Source organism: Apteryx rowi, unplaced genomic scaffold, assembly GCF_003343035.1.
Source record: "Apteryx rowi isolate R43461 unplaced genomic scaffold, aptRow1 scaffold_1335, whole genome shotgun sequence".
In the NCBI taxonomy this organism is placed as follows: domain Eukaryota; kingdom Metazoa; phylum Chordata; class Aves; order Apterygiformes; family Apterygidae; genus Apteryx; species Apteryx rowi.
The window spans coordinates 1-24,867 of NW_020447570.1; the positions used below are offsets into that span (position 1 = coordinate 1).

The 24,867-nt window shown below is 37.8% G+C and overlaps 1 protein-coding gene across 1 annotated transcript in view; it reads right to left on the reverse strand.

The window, feature by feature from the left end:
* Window positions 1–11,279: 11,279 nt before the first annotated feature.
* Window positions 11,280–24,867, reverse strand: part of LOC112961561 (semaphorin-5A-like) — a 57,458-nt gene continuing 43,870 nt past the window's right edge. The window contains exons 5-9 of the mRNA XM_026056884.1: window positions 24,080–24,250; window positions 19,158–19,313; window positions 15,176–15,223; window positions 12,762–12,973; window positions 11,280–11,399 (exon numbers count right to left, since the gene is read on the reverse strand). Coding sequence (XP_025912669.1) covers window positions 11,280–11,399; window positions 12,762–12,973; window positions 15,176–15,223; window positions 19,158–19,313; window positions 24,080–24,250 — 707 coding nt within the window. The remainder of the gene's footprint in view (window positions 11,400–12,761; window positions 12,974–15,175; window positions 15,224–19,157; window positions 19,314–24,079; window positions 24,251–24,867) is intronic.

The following is a 24,867-nucleotide window of genomic DNA, read 5'->3' on the forward strand; positions in this document are numbered from 1 at the left end:
GGAGTCTCCTTCTCTGGAGATATTCAAAACCTGCCTGGATGCAATCCTGTGCAATGTGCTCTAGGTGACCCTGCTTGAGCAGGGGGGTTGGACTAGATGATCTCCAGAGGTCCCTTCCAACCTCAGCGATTCTGTGATTTCCTGCTGCTGAGGTGGATAAGGCCAAAGCATATTTCTGCAGATTAGTCATGGCAAAAACACTTCAAGGATCTGTATTAAATTTCTTTCCAAAGCTACTGATGAGACACAACATAAGAAGCTTCCTGTGTATCAGGTGAAATTAGTTTCCTGATGAGCTATGTAAACTATTACCATTTTTTTTTGTCATTTTCACTCTATTTCTTACAGTCATACTTGCCACGAGTACAGAGCTGCAGCAAAAGAAAATGATGCATAAACACTGATGCATTTTAATATTTACTTTAAACTCTATGTAGTCCTCTTTGGAACTCTTTTGCAACCATGCAATTGCTGTATTTAAATAGGCTTTCACAATTTTTGCTCAGAGTTAAGTAAATTAAACAAGTTTTATTTCAGTTGTTTGCACAGAGATAGAATTTCTTGACAATAGCCTGTTTTGTCTGTTGATTTGGCTGAAGCAAATAGTGTAAAAAAATACTGAACAAGAATATTGTAACTTGGATACTGGCAATGGATATAATCCATTCAGTGAAATAATATTTTTCCTGTTCCTTATTTTTATTACTTCAGGTTTTTTATTTGGAAAAGGTCCACAAAATTAGTTCCAGGGCTACTATTGAAGTTAATTCAAATTTATAGCTGGTTAAAGTTGCTAATCTTATTCCACTAATTCTTCTGGACATTTTCTTTGGTGCGGAGGAACCAGCAGTTTCTTAGCCCATTGATGAGGCAGACTGAAGCCCAACATCTGGAGACATCATTCTGAACAAACAACTTCTTCAATGGGCAGTATCTGCCCTACACTGCGCCTGTGGTTGGAGGGAAATTGGGGTAGCGATCGTGGTGTTCATCACAGAGGCTGGCTCACTTACACACAGGAGGGCTCACACTCCTGACAACTGTCCACTCTTTAATGGTAGCATTAAGTTCATTTCGCCAGGTCCATTGTAAACTGGCAAGACTCCTGGCTTAGCACCCACAACAGCAGAGTTTTGTTGCTGCTAGTCAGCATACTTTTTTTTTTCTTGCTAAAATACTAGTTCAGCTTTGATTCAGTGTCTAGGAAAATACATTTCTGGTACTCAAGGAAAACAGGTTTATTTGCAAAGGGAGAAATTGCTCTCTGTTCTTCCTGTGCTCAAAAACAGTGGTCCAAAAGAACCAGAGCATGGTTAATATCACAGCCACAGGAAGGGAAAAATCTAGGGGTCCAGAAAAATAAATAAATAAAAGGGAACAGCTACATCATGCCCAGGGTATCTCCTAAGTATAAAGCTTTATTTTCCATCCTCACACCCAACTGAGAGATAAGCTGTTTACACAAAGCATAAGTACAAATGTTATTCTCCAGCATATGAAAAGATCTGGTGAACCCACAACAGGGAAACTGGTGCTCTAAGCTGCCATCTCCTGGAGTCTCCTGGGTGCAGGGGTGCTTCAGGAGGCAAGTTTCATGCAGGGTGCTTTAGGTTTTTGTTAGGATCTTTTTTGGCTTTCATTTAAACTTTGCAGAACACAGTATTGGAGCAGAAAGCCGTCAGGCCAACTTGCTACCGATCCAGTGGCACCTGTCTTAATGATCACTAACTGCCCCTTGCGAACTTGGAGATATTTTCTGCAGTGAAGAAATCAAGACAATATTGAACTCTGTTTGTATTGACAGGCTGAGTAACCCTTCAACAGCTTTCGTTCAGAGGTAGTAACACATTCTTTAAGCTAAAGGCTGCCAGCACCTACTGCTTAAATACTGAGGCAACTCACATTGAGAACTCCTACACAAAAACCTGATTTCTGTTTCGTGTACATATCCCAGATCTCGTTCAGCATGCAAGGTCTCACGAAGCAGTAACAAACAGAGCCACAGGGAGCGCATAGACCTCTGAGGGTCTGTGTCTCAGTTTCTTTTTCCTGTGCTAGGTATCTGTGTGTTTATGTGCACATGCATGGGAGGGAGAGCATGGGAGTCCGGATACACAAGTGTATACAGGGTTTTTCATAAATGTGCTGCAAAGAGCAGATAAAAAAGCTGTAAAGTCATAAGGTAATTGTGCAGTGGTTTGTCTGTTGAGCAGGTCTTTTAATCCACATACATCTAAAAGAACAGAGCCACACACCTGAGAGCCATTATGCTAAAAAAAAGCAGGCTCCAATCTCACCTGCTTCTGGCTGGGGAAAACATGGGCAGGAGAAATAAATCCTGAAAATAAATTCAGAAATAAATTTTGTGGCCCTTTGAAAAATGTCTTTAATTTCTATGAAAGGGAAGCTGAACTGTAGATCAAAATGATGATTTCCATGTGTTGGACAGGTATGGTGGATGAACGTTCCTCTCTTTGTGTTTCTTTGGCCTTGTTTTTTTATCAAGCTCTGCTATGAATTTTAACCACAAGAGCTGTATAAGATTTTGGGCATCTACCACATAGATTTCCATGGCATAAACAGTTGTTAACATGGAAGTTTACACTCATTTTTGTTCAAATACCATGTTTTTGCTCTGAAAATGCTTCTATCCTTAAAAAAAAAAAAGAATTCTGATAATACTGACTGTCCCTGAGTATCAGAGCCTCCTAAAATCCAATGTCTGCTATTGAACCCAGGCCTCTTGTCAAGTCTACAGAAACCCAGTCATAGCTGACCAGGGAACACACAAGTACCAGTTTTAAAATTCAAAATCAGAAAACAACTTCCGAATCTGTGGCAAGGAAAGACTCATCCTTAAAATGACTATAGCAATATACGGACCAATTGAAGCACAGATACAGATGGTCTCGGTTACTTGCAGGAGAAAGGCCTAAAGAGGATGACCCAGAATGATAGCTCTCATTATGCCACATTAACTACTGCAATCTATATGAGGGATTTATATTCAAAAAACTCTCACAACAAACCAAGCTATCTAACTTCCCTCTACTTGCCTTTTCTATATAATTGCCACCAATGGAAACATGAAAGAAATTCCCTCTTCAATCCTTTCTGTAGCACTGTATAGATTAACAGAAATGTCTTTATTACCTAAAAGTGTCATCTGCTCTAATCTGTACCTCGGGAGAAATACTAGTTTAGGGTTCTTGGGGAGTGGTGAGTAATTTTAAGGGAATTAACAAGTGAACATAAAACTGTTAACTGTTTTACAAAGTCATGGGTAAAGGTAGGCTTATTATGGCCATGGATAAATAATTGATATGGTTAAAAAAAAAAAAAAAGGAAAACTCCAAAACAAAGAATGATCTTGGGAGGTTATGGAGGTTTCTAGGAAATGAATGGGTCCATATCTGGGCCAAATCATGAGGTTTCATCGTACTTCTACTCATCTCTGTGATTAGGTTAGATGGCCAGCATAGTTATTTTATGTCATTTTTAACATCAAACACATTTAACATTTTATGGGATGAGGAAATCCCATAAACACACCTTTAACTGTAAGCATTGACTTGAAGAGCTCTCTTACAGAGGAATATACCCCTAAGTCAAGGCCCTAGACAGTAACTAAATGTCAAGCAGGAGAATTCAAAAGCAGTAAAAAAAAGGCTGGCAATTTGATTTTCTCTTCTGTATGGAATCCAAACTTAGCACTGCAGAACTTGGTACTGTTATGCGGATTAGTACTGTTTCCCACTAAATTTCCTACCATTTCCCAGTGCAAAAAGCAGACAAACAAAATGTATGGCTTGGAAGAGCACAGATACGTGACTGAGATTTGACTATATGTGTTAAGGATAAGTGTCTTGATCTGGGGAAAGTGTTAACTGAGCACAACAGGATGAAGTTCAGGTAATGCTGACACTGAAGACCTGAAAAGGGGAGCAAAATACATATTACTGAAGCTGAGAGAAGACAATAAATAGGGAAGGAATTATGAATGCTAGTCAAGGCAGTAAAATAATATCAATATGAGTGATGGAGACTAGAAAAGTGCAAAAACCCCAAACTGAAATCCAGCTTGTTAAAAAGAGTACATCAAAGTAAAACATTTAAACTATCCAAAATGCCACTGGAGAGGGAAATGCAGGGTGTAAACATAGGTTTGAAAAACATTTTGGTCATCATGACTTAAAAAGTTACTACCAATTGGTTCAGCTTTTCTTAGATGATGATCAGTAAAACGGTTTGTTAGACTGCCTTCATGGAGTACTAAACAAGTACTTGATTTTCAGAAACAGGAACATTGGTAGAGTGGCAATACTATAAAAGTCAATGAACAATTTAAGATTAGACCTTCAGATACACATTGTGTTATGAGTCTGGATAGGTGTAAATCCAAAGGAAATCTCATGTCAGTGGAAGGACTCTGCAGGTGTAACTGGCAGTAGTATTTGGCTGAGATCCCTGAATTCCTGATTCTGTGCTTTAGCCACTACACCGATGTTTCTTCCTAAATATGGGTATTTTCAGGAGCTTTCCTGGCAAGTTTTGCTAGGGAAGCAGTTTTTGAAGGATATAATGGCAAGGGAAAATCATTCCCCGTAAAGTTCTGGACAAGGATCTTTCACCTCCATTATTGCAATAAGCAATAGCATTTTCCTGAGAGCAAACCAAAAGTGTTTACTATCTCTGAAGATATCTGAGCTGTATTTCAGTTACTTGTACCTTGGGTACATCACTACTAAAAACAATCTTTCTGCACTACAGGACACTTCATAGGGCTGTGGCAACAGAAAGCACTCTTCAGCACACAGGTATGAAAGCAATTCCTTTTGCAGCTGTACTGGCTTCAAATCTTATTTAAAAGTTGGAACCTTGAATGTCCCATTTATTTGAAATTTGATACTTATTTCACTTTCAGTCTATGCCTATCACTGCAGCTAAGAAAAAGGAGAATTAATTCAAAACTATGGGATTAGGAATTAGCAAACATGATTGTTGAATCTTGGAATGTATACTATACTGTTACTCACCTTCCATCGTATTTTAAAAAATGAAACTATTGCTGGATAAGGTTTGTAGATAAATCCTTTGAGAAGAACAAAAAGCACAAATAACAGCTTCCTTTTCTATTCTCTGCCTCCAGGGTTGCATTGTGAGAAGGCTGAAAGTTACATTGATTCCATTTTTTTCTGAAATGATATTATGAAACTTGCATCTCTGTTCAAATGTTCCTTTCAGTTGAGGAACGGCCACACTATTTAAGAACAATTAAAATAAGCCAGACTCAGTATCAGTATAACAGTTTACAGTCATTCCTCCTTATCAGTTTTGCACTACAAATTTTCACAGACTTTTGTACTGGTTTTGTACCTTTGAATTAACTTCTCATGAAGATAAGTCCTCAGCTGGGTAGCACTGTAATCAGTTTTCCCCAAACAGAATAGGCCAAGGGAGAAGAAGGCAGAAAAGTGGCCAGCCTGGATCCAAAGAGCCAACTGGAAACTAAAGGTTTATCTGTTCCTGGTGCACCTCTTTCTGTGCTTTCAATTGCATCATGCAGCAATCTCAGAGCATGTGAACTGGAGCTTTTTTTTTTTTTTTTCCTGAATGYATGCATGAAACTAAAGGGGCACACTCTAACTGGTATTGTGTATTCAGTCTGTGGGACTAGACTGGCACCAGTCCAAAATCCATGTGTTCAGCACCAGCTCTTTTGCTTTACAGATCTGCTCCTATTGCCCTACATTACCTGCCGACATAGATGTTGCCAGAACACCACCTGTGCTGCAGTGCTTGCTGCTGGGGAAAACATTTCATTCCTTTCTGGTTAACCTGCTACTGAGAATGTTTCCAGTTCATTTCTCTCCTGCTTCCCACCTTTGCAGAAGACCTGTTGAAATCAGCCAGGCATGCCAGTTAGTCTGCTTTTTGCTTGAGCAACCAGTTGACTTGACTATTCAGGAGTTTCCAGGTTACAAGGCCTGCCCTTGACAGTTCCTAAATAGGCTGAAGTTTATGTGAAGTTTTACTGATGAATTTGCGAAGCCATCAGTGACACTCTTCTACGTTTCTATTGCTGCTGTTGGGGTTGAAATTTTTGTCAAACCTCCCAGGTTAGCATATCTCCCTTTTTGTACCATCCCACTTACAAAATCTTGTCACATGGCAACACGATGTAAAGCATTCATTTAGTTATACAGAACAGTCTGTCTAAAGGCCATTTCAACCACACACAGATTCATTTTGGTGGAGAAGGATCAGAGAGAAAGAAAGGGAAAACATTCACAGATCCCAGAACCCTTCTTTAATGGGGAGAATGGCTTTTAAATGAAATCAAACAGTATCTTGTTTTATCATTCATTTATTTAGCAAAGAAAAGAATGAATTCAAATACCCCACACAATGAACACATATCTATTCCCTGATATCAAGATGCAGATTTGCTTGTGAACAATTTTAAATGAATCAATTTTGTTACTACTGCAGTCATCTTGTACTGTGCATGGATTTGTGCAGAAGCTATAGATTTTGGGCTTAATCCTGTAAACACATTAAAATAAGCAACTTCTTACCTCTGTACCTTTGAACTCAGTGTGGTTACTTATGTGGTGAGTAAAATCACACTTGTGCTCAAGAGCCAACCTCGATTTTGCCAACCTAAATTTAGGCATCTAAATGACAGCCAAAATTAGGAGTGTATCTCTCTAGGCTCACTATATTGTCAGTGGAGAGACACAAGCCTTCTCCAGGAGGTAACTCTGGCCATCTAAGAAGGATGTTCTCCTAGACTAGACGAGAGAGAAGGCTCCCATCTCCACCAGACATAGAGGGTGCTGATGGCAGCTACAGTCATAATTTGGCCAGATGCCTCAAGCAGAGTGAGATGAACATGGACCGAAGTGTTTACAGAATTGGATCTCATACAGCAAAGCCATTACGCACACAATTAGCTTTAGGAATGTGATTATGTTATGCTGATTTTTAAAAAAGTGGTCCCACATTTAAAGAAGTGCACATTATATATTCTACATTTATGAGGAAAAAATCTTGAAACATTTGTTCTCATTAACATTTTTGTTGCACCTGTGACCTCTTACTTTCTTTTCTGGTTTGAACAGCCATATGGTCTCATGATCTGAGAACTCTTTTCATTTAATATGAGTGCTTTGGTAGCTCTTGATTTGTATCTTGACACGGTATTTTCTTAGAGGTTAGTGTGGAATTCTGATAAAGCTAACTAAATACACACTGTCCTATACCCATCCCAGATTTTAATCAGTACTGCTTAATAGCACGGAAAGCAAAACCAATTAACCTCCATTCTTTCTCCCACTCTCTTACGAAAACCCTAATCCTAGTCAGAAATCTCTTGACTAGTTTCAGTCAAACCACACTGCTCCAACAGCAGGTGAGTGCAACTGGCTGCAAAAAGCTCCCAGCTAAAGTAACTACATGACCACAAAGGTCATCAGATTCAAATCAAAGTACAAGATAAATCTGCAAGCACAGGAATCGATTTTCTAAGCAACTGAGCAACAGACTATATGTATCAGACACTAAGTTAAGCCCCCAAAGTGTACTTAAGTGCAATTCTAACTTGGGTTATCCAATGAAAGGGTACACTGTACAGGATCAGACTTTGCAGTCCTGCTTTCTCTTCCCTGTATGCAGCAGTGCTACACAGAAAGGAATGCTACAGATGTATCCTGAGAATTTTGATTCATCTGGCAAAAATGTTCATGTTCAAAATAGAAACATATTTTTTAAATTAATGCAATCAGTGCAGAAGTGGTTTAGTAATATTAAATACTGGCATCAGAGGTAATACATTTATTTACCCAGAACAGATCACTTTTCCCATGCAAAAAATATATGCCTGCTAGTACCACATGGCATTAAGGGTTAAGGGAGTTAATTCTCCCTTCCCGAGAACAAAACAATGCTGTAAGAACTAAATTTTACTCTTGAACAAATCCAAGAGTCCTATCAGCTTAAACAAGAGTTGCATGCAAAGATTTGCACTTTGTTACATTTTTGGCAAAAGAAAACTAAGAGTTCTCATGCAGAAAACTACTTTGCCCCAAAATGTGTGTAGCCCATTTTAGGAAAAATGCTAAATAAGATAAATTGAAACCTAATAGAAATTGCACTTTGCACTGCTCCATGTATTAATAAAGGCTCTGTCAAACCACCTGGGCAGCTGTGCTGAACTCAGAAGGTGAAAATACTGATAATAGTTAGCACACCCTAGGTACCTCTAAAATTATCTAAGACACAAAAATCTAATGGCTTTAAAACCTGCTGTCTCAGAATCTAGCTTGACAAGCTTGATTTCTCATTGAAGTGATGTAAAATTTTCACATTTACCCTAAAGGAATGTGAAAATCAGACCTAAAGCTGCTTTAGATAGAAGTTTGAATATACCTCTGCCTGCAATTTAGAATAGTGTAATTTAGGAAGCTGAATGACAAAAAAAGAAAAAAAAAAGAAAAAAAAAGACACACTTCTCTGACAAGTTGGCATGGTCTTTAAATGGCATCACATTGGAGTTAATCAAAAAGTTGGAATGCCAGAAACACTCCTTTGGGAGATGGAAGTGAGAGCAGACTGGGCATCTGCTCAATGCACTTAAACCTATGACTGCACAGACTTAACCTAGGGTATTATCACCACATACATAACATATATCTAACATATGTACCTACCTGTGCAAGGAATGGAAAATAGATCAATGTATAGATAGACACACCTCAGAACTACTGAAGAGTTAAAAAAAGCTAATTTCAGATAATTTTAATTATAAAAGATTAAAATAAAAATACACAGTTTAAATACTTTAAAAATATTGAACTCATAACTAATAGTCTAAGTATAAAATCCAGAAGCCAGACTAATGTGCTCTTAGTACAGTGGCAGAAAGGAACAGTACTTTCTGTATGTGTGTGCGTGCACAAACACACACCTATGTTGTTTTTTCTTGGCAGTGACAGCAATATAGTTTTTATTTTCTTTATATTTTTTAAACTTAGAATTTTATCTTTTGGCATGAACAGAGTGATTCAGATACTATGCTGGTTATCATTTGGAGATTTTTTTCCTTCTCTATCCATTCCACTGAATTTCCTTGCAGAAAAAATTCCCTCTTACCCAAGGGCAATTGACATATCAGGTAATTTCTTCCTGGAAAAACAAATCTAATGTACAGTAAAACAATCACAAATTATAGAGAACCAGTGTTATCATACATTTTTAAGGTGAACTGCTGTGAGGGTAGGAGCTCTTTCTTTTGACACAGTTAATAATAACAGGGACAACTGTTGGAAAAATTGGGAAGGTGCTATCAATTACTTTCATAGATGGTAAATGTGTGTTCACTTTACTCCACAGCTTTTCAGAGACCACCTGCTTTGCATTTTTTTCATTTTACTGTAGAACAGAGATTGGAAGCATAGTACTACATTCAGATCTATCCCCATTCAAAAATGTTACTCATTGCCATAGTTAGATATGGTGTTTACCCTTACTATGTAAATTCCTGGATCACCAAAGTGGTGCTCAGATGCCATCTCACATTATCAATGTTCCTTGGTACTTTTTGCATTTTTATTTTACATAATTTAGAATTATAATTTGTACAAAATTTTCTATTATTTGCCTATCATAGCATAACCCAATGATCACAGACTATAAAGTGGAAACATTTCCACTCTGCTTCTCCTTGCATACCTTCCTGATATTCTGTTGCAATGATCTTTGTATTGAATATGTTCCAAAAACAAAAAGCCCAATTCTTTAATCCTTAATATTCATTTTTAATTTCTCTTCATAAGTTTCTGAGTAGCAAATGCCACTTTACTAATAAATACTCTGTAAAATCTGGCCCAAATACCTGCCCTTTCTTTTTAATTGTACATCTGTAATTTCAGTTCCAAAAATAATAGTCATGAATGTGGATGAAGACTGATTGATAGAACAAAGAAAAATGGTAAAAATGTGAAGATCCTTTGTGTTTCCTCACCTGCCACTAGAAAAGGAATTAAAACTGATAATTTAAAACTCAACCAGTATTTTAAATATTTACATCAATAAGGTCCAACAAGATATTCACTTAAAACACCTTTACAATGTTCCCCCAAGGGCAGATTAGTTTGGATCAGACACATCAGTAAGATGAGACAATGATTTGCAAATGCATATGCACTTTCTGATTTTGCTTTGCTTTGTCAAAAATGTATATATGAAGTCAAAGCTGGAAAGAGAAAAGCAGTTCTATGATTATGTCTACGTACCCCAGAGAGCTTGAGACAGTATACAAAATACGGTGCAATTGCATCTTTCACTGACGGCACGACTGAGCGTTGCAGCAGATCAGACAAGTGGGCTCCATATGCACACACCAAGGAGAAGAGGCCTCTGGACCACCACGACTCATCCAAATCTGCACGCTACAGTAACCCTGGCTTACCAACATGCAGAAACATTCCAGTGTGCCTTTCCTATCTGTCCTCCTTCTCCACCCCCCGACACCATCCCAAAAATTAAAGTAAACAAGGTGTAGGCTTTATGTCACTTGGCTTGACTCGCAACTGAAAACCACCTACCCTGAAGGTTTTCTGTTTTGTTACAAGATTGTATCACTTGATATGTCCTTATTTTTCACACTCTTATTCTTCACTCAGCTGAACAGCTCAAAGAACTCTAGCCTGAATGATTCACAGTCCAGAGAGATTAGCTCTGGAGAGTGTGGAGCTGCTACAGAACATCACTGAACAACCAAATTTCTTCTTGCCATTTTTCTCAATACTCTGTGAGTTGGTTTTGGTGGTATGAGTTTCAGGGAGACTCCACAAAGGGCTCCATTGCTAACTCACAGAAATTAAAACATAATGCCCAAAATAAAATTAAATTTGTACTCCTGGAACAGTTTTCAGGGGTAACAGATTTTTTCTAAAAGCTTCGAAATTAGTTAGCCCCTTGTTAGAGAAATCTGACTGAATGCTTATGAAACTGAGTGAAGTGATGCATTCCTCATGAGGGATTCAGAAACACTTAGGGGCTATAGCTGAATCCTGTACTGAAGGCCAACCTGCAAAGAAAACATCAGGTCACAAACAGGTGTTTGGGGGTTTTGGCAGCAATGGGACACTGATGGCTTGGATCGTGCTTGAAATGTCTCTGAACTTCATCTCTGAAGTCTCAATCACATGAGCAGTCATGTAGCATAGGCCTTAGGGACTGGGGAGTTACAGAAGGCCAGAAAACACACAAGCCCATTAGTATTCATCATAATTATTGAAATCTGTAAAATAGGTATTAGAATAAGTCTTTGCAGTAAGATGTGGATTGAAGTATTTGTTTCTCTCCTCCAGAATCAGGTTGTTTTTGTTAAATGCCTGGAAAAAAAAGAAAAAAAAAAGAAAATGGGATAAAGGAAAGATAGCCACTAAGTACTATTTCATTAAGACAACTCTTGYGGCAAATATTTGTGAATTGTAAGTCAGTCAAAAATGCATTCAGAAATACCTGCACATTTGCAAAAACTTGCATTTGTATGTGTCTGATCATAAATACTGTTCTTACAAAAAGCAATGCTACTCAACAGAGTATAGCTATGCACTTTTCCCCCAATATTACAAGACTCTATATACTTTTTAATTATATCTATTCAGTTCTTCCATTACTAGAATGATTCACTCGTATTTTTCATTAAGAACTATTTTCTCTTTACCGCATCAATATATATAGGAATATGTAGGAGAAATGTCTGAATGTTTTAAGAGCGTAAATCCCATTTTTTAAAAGTGATTTAGGTATTTAGAGTAACATTTTTAAAAGATATTTTGTTCTTGCATGGATCCAGATAGACACTTAGTGGGATCTGAAAAAGCTTTAAGTTAGGTACATATTCCCCCATTGATGACAAAATCTAGGCTTTTCTTACCACTTCTAATAAAATTTCCTAAAATGTCTTTAATTAATCAGCAGGAAAAATGCAGAAACTAAAAACTGGATTCTCTAGTTAGGATTTATGAAAAATACTCATTTACGAAAAGCTTTGCAGCTGCATGAATAAACTGCATAATCTGAAGATACTGAGCCAAGTCTTTTCAGAATGCCCAGCCTTCCTTAATTCAGTGGATCTAAAAAGCTGAGCTATTCTGAAAGGTCATAAAAAGAAAATATTTTTTCAGGAACAGTGGTCATGTAATACAGATATCATGCCAGACTCTCAGCTAACATATATCCGTACTGCTTATTTACAGAATATTCTGGGTATGAACAGTAGCTGATAATCTGACCTAGTATATTCACCAGATAAATCTCCCATATAAAGACCTAGTGCAGGAAGACAAACTGTGCCTTTGACACTATACCATTTGACCAAAAGCATTATCTTCAATGTATGTTATGATGATTGTTAATGGCCCTATTTACTTCTTAAACAAGCTGCTAGGGAACACAACTGTGAAAGAAAAAAAAGGAAAACTTGACTAGTGATCTGTTTCTTTCAGGAAAGGTTGTTGCTGCATAAATTACACAAAAAAACTAACTTCCTATGTAATAAGGATTGACAAAGGAAAGGATCTGTAATTATGATACTGCAAGTGAAATCTCCTGTTGTTGTTAAGAATTAGCAAAATCTGAGTCTAAATGCCATTGCAGAAAACTAGTAAGTAGAATTTTTTTGAAACAGCATAACTGTTGTACAGGACCCTATATGTTGTGCATTATAGAGCTCCCAACCCATTTCTCACCTTGATGGCTTCTACAGAATCATATTTGTCCAGTTTGTTGATATGGTTGGTGATGCTGGTATTTAGAGGAGCTGCTGATACGGGATGGATTACAGTTGCATCATGGGACTGTTGCTGATAACGTTGGCAATAGGTRTAAACAAGCAGGGTAAGAAGGCAACCAAGTATAGAGCTACTTAATCCCACTGTGATCATGTGAAACATGTTGAACTCTGCATAGTGGACAGCAGAAGACAGTCTTATTTTTAAGGAAGTAACAACAAAAGCTTCAGAAAAAAAAGTAGGGCAGTACTTGACTTAAATGAGGATAAGGGAAATTTCATGAGTTTCTCAGAAATGTCTCAACCAATTCCAAAGGTTTATCCCTACAGTAGCAAATGCATTCTGTTTCCTTGGAGGGATCATTATGAGACTCTTAGATACTCGTACATCTCTGTAAGTATTAAGATTGAGATTTTTGAAATGTGCTTAACAAAAACCCAAGTAAGACAAATGATTTGCATTTTCCAAGTGTTTGAAAGCTCAGCTAAATTTCTTTGTGCACATGATATAACTTGTTATATATATAAATTATGTATATAACATACATACATGGTTTATTTCCAGTGAACTACAGCATCTCCTTCTCTGCTGTTCTAGTGCTTTCTTATACACAGTGACTTGTGGCAGAACAAACAAAACCTCCAAGTCTTTGAATCACAAGTCCTGCTTTCCCTAAAATGTTTTCAGTATCGTCTTTATTTGGTGCAGATCCCCAATGGCCTACTTCTTTTCCACCCCCTGCTTCATCTCACTGCCTCTTTATCTTTGAAGTATGCCCAATTTGTTCACTTCCCCAGTCTTCAGATTTTTTTGTATGTGTAAGGGGGGAGTGTGGAAGAAATGGTAGCATTTAAGGGGAAAATGGGGAGAAGAGAGACTCCTCAGGAGTCTCTTAACCACACCAGCCAGAGAGTGTAAAGTAAACAACTGAGACTGCAGCATTGTTCACCTGGGACTCTCCCATCTGTTCTTCCCTGAAAAATATTATGGGAAACTCTCTTCACCTATTCAAGAAGTAAAACTAAGAAGAAAGCTCACTGCTGCATGAAACTGTAGGAGGGAATCTAAAATGCAATCACCCCATGATGTCATTGAAAGATGAGAGATAATGGGTCATAGGCAGCACAGTTATGATTAGTGAGAAATAAATTGCACTGCTTTGCACTGTTATTTCAAACTGAAGCTCTGTTTTTTGATGAAGAAAGAAGCATCAGTGGGGAGCTCAAGTTGGAATTTTCATACTAACATCAGTGAAAATTCCTATGTGGTTGCCTGCATGCACAAATGAAGTATTTTAAACCGAAAGACTGGACTAGTCTGAAAAACATCTGTTAGGCCTTTGTCACTGAAATGCAGAAAAAGGTTCAGCATATGGGTCCCATTTTTGGCAAGTGCCTAAGTTAAAACTTTTACATGCCTGCTGGGAATTTCGAAACATAAAAGAAGACTTAAGTGATTAGGCAAACTGCCCTAATATGTAAAATATCACTGAAATATCCTTCTATACTTTTACAAAAGTTTCCCACTGTTGTGGAACTTGGCAAAATGTTTTCAGAGTTCCACTTCTAATTAGGAAATCAAATCACATTATCCTGATAACAGGACAATAATGCATTGCCATGCATATCCCTTCATAACCCCTACGATTTCATTGTCCCTTACTAGATTAAAAATACAGTTTACCTGTGCATGGAAGAACACTAGAACCAGCCAGAGTTATTACCATGATCACACAGAGTAAGGTGATAGCTCAACACACAAAAAAATGGTCATCTTTCTTGTTTTTTTAAATTATTATCATTGTTAGTTTTTTCTTTTTTTCAACAGTTTCAGTTTCCTCTTTTGGAATTTGTTTTGCTAGCATCAGGATCCTCTGGAACAGAACTTTTTTTTTACCTTTTAGTTCTGGCTTTGGCAGCCAGACTGAAAATGAGCCACAGATGCAGTCTGATCTATTAAATGGGTTAGCAGGCTGGCTCTCTGCTATTCATCTGGAGTCCCAAAGAGGCTCGTGAAATCATTATCTTGCAAAAGTTGCCACAACTTTACAGATTTTGACCTGCCCGTAACTAGCTTGTGATAGGAATTTCTTTTTGAGGAAAAGGGGGTGACTGAGATAAGGGAAAAGAGGAAAATAAAACCATCCAGTAATAAATGCTCTTGTCTCAAAGGCTGGCAATGGCAGCTGGATGTTTAATGAGGAATCCTGCAGTAACTACATCTCTTTTTCCAGGCAAGTGTAAATAATGAGAATGTGGCATTTAGAATGTGGAATAAAACTAAGAGAGCGCAAAAGGTGAAACAAATGTAAACAAAGGGGAATCAGTAATTCAGCATTTAATACATAGATAGGACAGAAATGAAAAGCTTACCGCCACATTGTTTTTCTTCTATGCTGCTGGATCGTGCCACTGTTATTTCTAGAAAAATAAATAAAGTGGTTATGCCACGGAGGCAAAATATTACAGACAGCTACTAATTTCATTAACAGAATAAGGATTTCAAAATTTATTTTACTGTGTTTACTCTGAGTCAGAACTACGTAAAAAGGATTTTCACTATGTGGTGGAATTAACAGAAAGGTCCCATGACATTCTCAGGATCCTCAGTTTCCCAAGCAAAAGCAGTAACATATTTTTCATTCTTACCTCAAAACATCTCTGAAATTAAACAGATCATGTGCAAATGAACATATTTTTGTGGATTTTTTTTGGTAGGAAAATCATGTTGAGAAAGTGCTGCACATCTGAATGGTAAAATTAATGTAAGTTTCATTATTTTGCTCAGAGTTGAAATGGACTCATTACTTCTAGGAGTCACATGTATTACTAATATGAAAAGACAGAATTTAAAAATCTTCACAAAAGACGACTGCCAATTTCATGGGTTTTGACTGTAAACTAAAAAATTGTGATTCCAGTCTGTGTCCTGGCAACTCTTATTTTGGAAGTGTTCTGAATAAATATTCAAAAAAATATGTAGACAATCAAGGTGTCCCACTCTTCTACTTTGGGACCATGCCTTCTGTGAAGGAAAGTCCTGCCTTGCAAATCTCTTGAATCTCTCTGCAAGGGTCAGTGATCACATGAATATGGGTGAGGTAACCGATGCAGTCTACCTGGATTTCAAAAGAGCTTCCAAGTCCCTTGCCAAAGGCTTTCAAAGAAACAAAGTAGCCCTAAGACATGAAGGAAAAGATAGGAAACAGACAGTAGTACTATGTGATCAGTTCTTCCAGTGGACAAAGGTTACCAGTTCTGCAGGGACCTATACTGTTAAACATATTCGTAAAAGAGCTAGTAAAGGAAACCAATGTGGGTTTGAAGTTTGCTGATGACACAAAGTTATTAAAGGTAGTGTTGACAAGGGCAAGTTGTGAAGAGCTATGGAAGGACCTTACAAAACTAGTCAATAAAATAACAAATGAAACAGAATGTAGATCAGTGTAAAGTGATACAAAGGGTGGAAAAAAATATACATATAGAACAATGGGCTGTAAACTGACGGTTACCTCTCACGAGTGAGACCTTGGGGTTATGACAGATTGTTCCATGAAAATATCAGCTTAATGTTCAGAAGCAATCAAAAAAGCAAACCGAATGCCAGGAATTACCAAGAAAGCAACAGTGAACAAAACAGGAAAATAGCACTTTATAAATCCATGGGCTGTCCACACCTTGAACACTGTGTGCAGTTCTGGTTTTCCCATCTCAAGAACGCCTCTAGCAGAACTAAAAAAAGTTCAGAGAAGGGCAGCAATGATGGTCACAGGTATGCAATGGCTTCTATATGAGGAAAGACAGAGTAGGCTGGACTTTTCGACTGAAAAAGTAACAGTTTAATGGAGTCTGATACAAAATCATGAGTGGCAGGAGAAAGTGGATAGGGATTGATGGTATGCTGTTTCTTCTAGTACAAAAACTAGGGGCTATCAAATAAAGCTATTAAAAGCTAGGACCAAGAAAAAAGGATAAAAAGAAAAGAGGAGATTGTTTTTCATGAAATGAAACTCCACTGCTAAAAGATGATGCAAGAAGATGCAAGAGATGCAAGAAACCTAGGCAAGTTTTTAGAGAGAGAACCACTTCAGGGTGTTAAACAGACAAACCACATCAGGCTTAAACACTCTCCTGAACTGAAAGCAGCTGAAGGCTAGGAGACGGTAGGGAGGGGAAGGAAGATTGATATATGCTTGCCCAGTTCCTATCCTTCCCTAGACATCATGGCTACTGCTGGAGGGAGGAAAACTGAGCAAGACAGACTTCCGCTCTGAACCAGTGTGGCCATTCTGATGTTCTTTTAAGAAAATTAAAAATGTGTGATAATGGAAAAGGACAGATTAATGAGACAGACTCCTGCTGTAAGAATGCATAGAAAGTAAGGGTCTCAAAGTTTTTCTATCAAAGCAGCTTCAAAATCTGAATCTGTATCCAGACAGTGAAACAAACCCTTGTAGTATGATTCTGGGGGTGTCAAAAGTGATAAAGGAGGCCTGATGGGAAAATAGGAGAGAAGCAAACACTATATTAGTGGTTCTGGCTTAAAAATTAATCTCTTCTCCAGCTTGAATTTTCTGCTGAAGGATACTTTAGCATATTACCAGATGTGAAACAAAGTGCTAACATACCACAGACTATTTCTGCTAAAGTGAATCACAAGGTTTTACCCTTCTTCAGCTGCTAAATCAATGCAAACTAATTTCAAAGTGAGGAAGTATCAGATCTGACAAAAAAGTACTATTACAGTTAGTTAAAGGCTAGGAGAAAGTTAATTCACAGTCCAAACAAAAAGCAGAAAAGAATGTATGCAAAGACAGTAAGGTTCTACAAGGTAATGTTGACATGGATTAACTTTGGAAACAAGTAGCAGCAATGATGAGAAGGATTAACTTTTGCATTCTGGCCAAATCATTCTATATTCAGTAAGTTCTGTGCAAGAACAGAGTGAAAGTAAGCAGGAGGAGGAGGAGAGAACGTGAGGGTGGACATGCTGGCACACTAGCTGAAAAAAGGAGTGAGGTGAATTGGAAAAAAGAAAGAGAAGTTGGGAGGGAAAGAACTCTGAATCTGAGGACCTTTATTTAATAAAGGAGTGAAAGTGAGCTGAAAGATCCCAAGAAGAAAGCTAGTTTGCCCAAGGTGAGTTGTAAAGCACATGCCTGTACATTTTGTGGCAAGGGTAGTTTGAAGGGGAATGGCAAACAAATCAGAAGGCCCAGAGAAGAGGTGGCTGCTGCTTATTCATCTAACATTCCTCACTTTAGATTCTGAAAATGCACACTTTCCAGAACAAGATGTAGAGTTTATATTGGATTAAGTGGAGCATTTGCAGCATGTGAATATTAACCAAGTTGCTTGGAAACCCTGAGCAAAAGGAGAAAACACAATGTGGGAGTTTTTGCTTTCACACTGAATTCTTTCGCAGTGGTTTTGGAGCAAAAAAATAGTATTTGTGAGATAAAGCACTTATTCCTATTGTCTATGTACCATCCATAAAAGCATTGTTTATATTTGTTGATTTCTTCGTAATATTGCACTGTATTGTACAGCATTGTCATAGAGAAAAAGATTGCTGCACTGAGTAAACATAATTTATTTCAAATGATGCATGAAAATGCCAATTCTTCTGTCTGTGAATAGACTGCTGTCTTTTTTTAAGTACTCAGATGGAAAGATGATTGTTAACAGCAATGCAATTTGTCCACCCATACTGTTGTGTGGATTTCAATGACTGCTGTGATTCAAAAAAGAGCACAGGCATGAGTTTCAACAAATGCTGTGGAGTAATGCATGAAATGATTGTCCATCAGGCAGTTAGTGGTCATGTGGGAGATATGAACCTGAGGCACAGCTAACAGTATTTAGCTTTCTAAGCAGCTATTAATCTAAGGGACTCCATGAAATGATTTCCATAACTACCACAGCACCCATTTTTGCATACACAGGTCACAAAAAGTAGAGGAATGTTTCTGTAATAACCCCAGAATCTCTCTCAAAAAATAAAAAATAAAAAATAAGCAAATGAGTTCTTCTAGCTGTCTGTTGTCAGCCCTGCACCCTTTTATTAAGTAGAATGAAAGGGATCTGCAGAATGCTGTTATACTGAATAATGAAAGTCCCAAGTGGTGACAAGTAGGACAATTTCACAGCATTCAGTGGAATTAGACAGATTTTCATGAAGAGACTGGATCCAGCAACATACGCTCTAAAGAGTAGACCAGCAAAAAGGTTGAGAAAAGGCAAATTCTATTTAAATTCTTAACTTTCTGCACAGTACAGTATGAGAAAGTATTAGGCTCCATCCCTGAAATTTTGTGAGATTTCACTTATTGTTAATGGAGAACCTTGCTCTCACCTGGTACAAAGTTAGAGCCAAAAGCACAGGCTCGGGTCTCCGTGGTATTCCCAGAACACTGGCTGCCCACAGGAAATAAAATGATGCATTGCCGAACCCGGAACTGAGCTCCAGATGAGTCACACTCAGACCACTCAGACCAATCTGACCAGCTGTCTGCAACAGGTAGAAAGGGAGAGACACACACAGTGGATTTAAATGTTTTGAGTTCCCAGAGGGAGAGRGAAACGTTATATCTTTCTAAATTATGACAGAGGGCCTAGTCCCTAGCTTCTACAAACTAACAAAGGACAGTTCTGCTGATTGTGATAAAGAAAAGCCAGTTTTACAAGCTGGCAGAAGTCTCAAAAATGTAGAGTGTCATGGTAAATTTGTCACAGAAGTATATTCAGCTTTAGCTTCTGCCACTGTGTTTGTGAGTGAAAGTGAGTAGCCTAAGGGATTTGGCTGTGGCACCAAGAGTGTGACTGAACGAGTGATTGCCTTGGACTTAATTTCACCACAGGCCGTTAGGGTGGCAATGACAGTCGCTTTTATTTATATTCCTGACAAGTAGCAATACGGGCTACAGAAATGTGTATTCCCAGTCTAAGAGAGGATGTTTGTTTAACTATAAAAAAGCAGCATCTTGCAGACACATTTTTCTTTCTTTTCATTCTGGTCTGCTTCTTTGTTGTAGATAGAGGAGAATATATCTCAGATGGTATCTTATTCTTTTCCTTCTCCCACATTTCGTTCATTAACAACTTCTACTATTTCTTTAGATTTCTTCCTCTGCCTATGTAGTTTTGATTAAGACATTTTTATTTCATACCAGACAATCTCTGTGTGATCTCAGAACACTTAAGTGAATTTGTTCTGATTCACATGAGATGCTGTGAGCTTACTGAGGTCAGCTTTCTTACAATTCAAGAGCAAGCCTTGCCTTCATAGAAGTCTTGTGAGCCTGGCATGTATAGTAGAAGACAAGGCTCAGTAAAACTAATTTTTTTCCCTTGTCTTTCCCACTGAGATATGTTTTATCGATTTGGTTTGAATTAAGTCGTCCTAATATACCAAACTGAGTTTGCTTCTACTTCTGAATTTTAACTGATTTTACATCACAGCAAATACAACCACAACAAATTCACAAATTTCATTTGGCCTCAAATAAAAAAGTTATATATATTGGCCTGATTTTGTTTCAAGTTACATTAAAGAACACTGTGAATAATTTGAAAGTTCACAAAACTTTTGTGCACTTTTTGTGAATTGGGTGGCATACCAGGAGAGTCTTGTACTGCTTGGGCCTTTCAATACATCGCATATATCTAGCATATATGGTTTGTATTTACACATTAATTTCCCCTTGACCTTACAGGAAAAGGTTAAAGCTCTCAGTCATCTAAATCTAATGGATTACAATAGGAATATTCCAGACTGCAGTTTTGAAAAATGTCAAGCAATAGATGCTTTCCATGACAGTGTTAGACATTGACTTACTAAATAATATGGTAAAAAGAAATGGATGGAGGAGACTGAAACAACTTTAGCACAGAAAGTCTCAAGCAGTGGTCCAAGGACCATTTCAAGACAGTAGGAGAGTGCTGTGTAGAGACAGTATCAATCAGTCCTACCAGTCTCTTTCAGTCTGTGGTTCAGGTGTATGCCATCACTTGTACAGTTGTTCATGCCATTCAAGTTTAAAGAAACACTGCCATAGGACAAATCTTGGTGCAAACTTTCATCTGTGGCAGAGAACATGCTTAAGCAGGAGCCAGTACTCTTGCCCACTCCAGGCCTATTTATGGTGTACACAGCAGCTGCTAAAATGCTTGTGAGCATCCTAAATGCACTTGCTTTCTGTCAAGACATTTTAAGCATGGGGTCCTGTAAAAGACACTATGTGCATTTGGACCTTTCCCCAGGTGCAACACAGTGCGCCTCCCTCCCATGCTGGAATACCATGTGCACAGTACAGGTAGTCAGTGGGTCTGGCATCATGCTGATCAGCATCATCTAGCATATAAAAATCACAGAAGAAGATAGAGGTGACATCACCACAGGTGGAAGATGGGTGAACATCCCTACTATGGTGGAGGTCAGAGAGTCACACAGAGATAGGACACCTAAGATTCTGGGTGTGTCATTTCAAACTGGCAGACCTGCCCTTTGTGGAATCACTACCTGTGCCATTATGGAGAGGATAACCCCATGCCTTTTGTATGCACTTAAATAGACTCAGTTATCCTGTCTCATCCCTTTGATTTCTTTATTTTTGAAGTATCCAAGGCTCTCTTGCACCTCAAGCAGATCCCTCACACCACTTTCTGCTTTTCACCTTGTCAAGGCTCCTCTCAACTTGCCCCCGAGTTCTCTACAAAAGTCATGAGGACAGAAAAGAGAGGGAGGACGGGAAAGGTGTTTAACCTGGGACTACCTTTCATCTTTAACATTGCAAGGTTTACTCAGATGTCTTCTGCTTTCAGCATTTTGGCTAGCCTTTGAAGCCAGTAAGTCAAGCAGTTCCTTTGGTTGAAGAAGGCACCTCAGAAAGATCAGGCCACTAGTTTATAAGATCATAAATTTCTTTCATGCAGAACTACAGCAAAATTTCTAAATGTTCAACTGCTTTACACTTTATTTGCATGTGTGAGTTAGCAGTTCAAGGACAGAATATATTTCCCCCAGCAGTAATTATTTTAGAAAATAAAATATTGCTTTATTCAGTGCATTACAGACACTGTTGCAACAGATTATACGTAACGATAAGCAGTCTATAAACCACTACCAATCAATAGTGCAGCAATTCCATTCATAGTAATGGGGCTTTCTTCAGATTAAAACAAACAAACAAACAAACAAACAAACAAACAAACAGTGAAACAGCTTTTAAAATGAAGGATGAGAAAAAATGATGTATTGTGAAGACATAGGTCAGTAACTACTTTTAAGTGCATACTTGTATACTTTCAGCTGGATTTACCATTAGCCCTCTATGTCTTCAAAAAGTCCTTGGTATAAGGATTCTGCAAATTTCCCCCTTTTTCTAATTTTGTTTTTGCCAAAAAAGTACTATCAAATGCCAAGAAACGTCTTCTCTTTCCATAACTTAATAAACCTTACAAATAATTTCTATTTTTGCATATGCATTTCCGTGTTATTTGGTAGTTTCCAGATCCAAGGTATCACTGATATTCCTTTCTTATATTGAACATCTCATTCAAACAGCAAATGTCACCAATGGTATTTCCAGATGTGCAGTAGCAGTAACCACTGGCACATGATCCTCACCACAGTAAAATGACACTGCGAGGATGCAAGAATCTGTCCAGACTTGACAATGTGTAGCACTGGGGTCATTTTTGTCCCCTACCGATGTGAAATAAAAGCAGTGAAGCAGCTTCTGCACATGAAGCAAGGGCTTCATTCCGACAGCTAGTTGTAAGGTGTGTTGTTTCAAAAACATATGGCAAATTTTCAGTCAGACTGAAATATAAATAAAACACCACAGATATGTAAGAAATGTGTTTCACTCTGAAACTGTAATGCTTCACAAAAGTGTTCACCTTCTTGAAACAAAATGAAACCAACCTCCCCATCTGCTCCAAAACTTGGTTAACAACCAGGTCAAAATAAGCTGAAGAATTACAAATTTTTGCAGACTGTCATTTCTAGAAAAATACTGATAGAAAATAAATGCACAGCAAGAGAAATAGCTATAATACTAGCACAATGAACATTCCAGTTTTGACCTTTAAATACACCTTAAGGATCCCAAGACAGCTATATAACTTCCACACAAATATACACCATTTGTTTTGAAAAAAAAAAAGCCCAAACCATCAGATGATTTTTATTTTCCTTTTTTAAACCCAATTCAGAGTGTTACACCTGTTTTAATTTTGACAAAGTAGGTACTTTTATTCTGCTGCAAGACATGCAGTGCCTAGAAAAGGAAATTAAGTAAAACTGTAGTTCTGCACAGGTAATAGGATCCATAAATTCACACTAATGGAGCTTGTGCTTTCCTGTGCATGATCTCATCATATGAGCAGAAAACTTCTGCCATGAAGTTTAGCAACCCTCTGTGAAGCAAGCAACATAATGTGATAACAGAGCTGCTTGCAGGCATTTCTTTTTACTGTTCCCTATAACCCATTGATCAGCAATAAATAAAAACACTTTCCCAGTGTTTTTTCACTCATGATTTTACCTAGTTTGTGTGTTTTTACTGTCTACTTCTGACTTTAATTTCACAAAAAACGTTAGGCTCCTTTAATATTGGTCAAAAGGCAGAGTCAAAGTTACAGACAAAGTCATGATCCATAATATTATATAACTAGTACAAGAGCTGAGACATTTGCTAAGAACTTTACAGCCATTTAAAAGATGAATTCTCTGCTCCTTAACACCTGAAGTTGAATAGCGTATTTTGCAAAGACCTTTTCAGTTTGCTCTTTGTTTTATATGAAAACAGGGCTTAAACAAAGGTTGTTATAAGACAATATACACTTGAAAGTGTGATACTCATACTGTTGAATAAGCAACCTCAGCAATTTGCTTGCTGTGGATGTTTAGTATTATAACAAAATTACTCCTTTGTGATACTGTTATTAAAAGTCTCCCAGACCTTTGGATGCACCACTTCAAGTATTAAATCATTTTAGTTTAGAGAGACCTGGAACCTGGTTACTCAAATTTTAATTCTTGTGCAATTTTTAAGGGAGGGTTGGGGATGAGGTGGTGTCTGGCAGGCTATATTCTGCTCTTAATGAATTCCCTGTGAGTGTAGCATATAAGAACTCAGTGTGCATTTAATAAAGGGGAGAAATAATTTGCTCCTAAACAATAGACCAAGGGGAAAAAAAAAGTTGCATAACTGTAAACACCTCATTCTGTGGTACACAAAGAACAAAGCTGTACTGGTTGATTTGTCATACCTGGACATGGTTGTGTGTTGCACAGTGCTTCTTCAGTATGGAGTCCAAGGCAAATATCTCCTCCATATGCTGGAGCGGGGTTTGTGCAAGAGCGGGTTCTCGTGTAATGCCCTCCTCCACAAGTTGCCGAGCACTTTGACCAAGATGACCAGCAAGACCAGCCTCCGTCAACTGGAAAGATACAAAATATCATATTGCTGGAGGCTGATGTGTAGAAAGATGACATAATCCAGTCTGCCTTTCCCATATTCTGTGGATATAACTCATAGCCTACAGAAATTATGGAGCATTTTTAGATCCCACCTAACAGAGGCCCATGAATTGAATCACTCCACACAAGTAAATTTACATCTTTATAAAGCCATTGGTATACTGGGAAGTCTAACCATGTTACTCATCCATATAATATACCTTCCGAGGGATAGCATAATAGTTTTAATGTCCAAAAATCTTTTCCTTTTTTTTTTTCTCCTTCATGAGGAGATAAAATACCAAAGCTTATTTAGCAGAAGTGTATAAAGCTCAAAGTAAATTTCTGGTCGTAAAATAAAATTTAATCCAATAATATATAAAGAAAAACTGAGGAAACCTGATTTTATTTCCTAAGCCCAGATGGGATTGCTTTGGCTCTACAATCCATTTCAATTGATCCATAAAAGTTGTAGGTTTTGATGGGCCAATACAATGTTATAATCTTAGCTCACCTCTAGTTATAGCAGAATGATGCCCGTTCAAAATAAGCAATAAAAAAATGACCAAAAGGAGCTGCCATTTTAAGCTTCAAACAC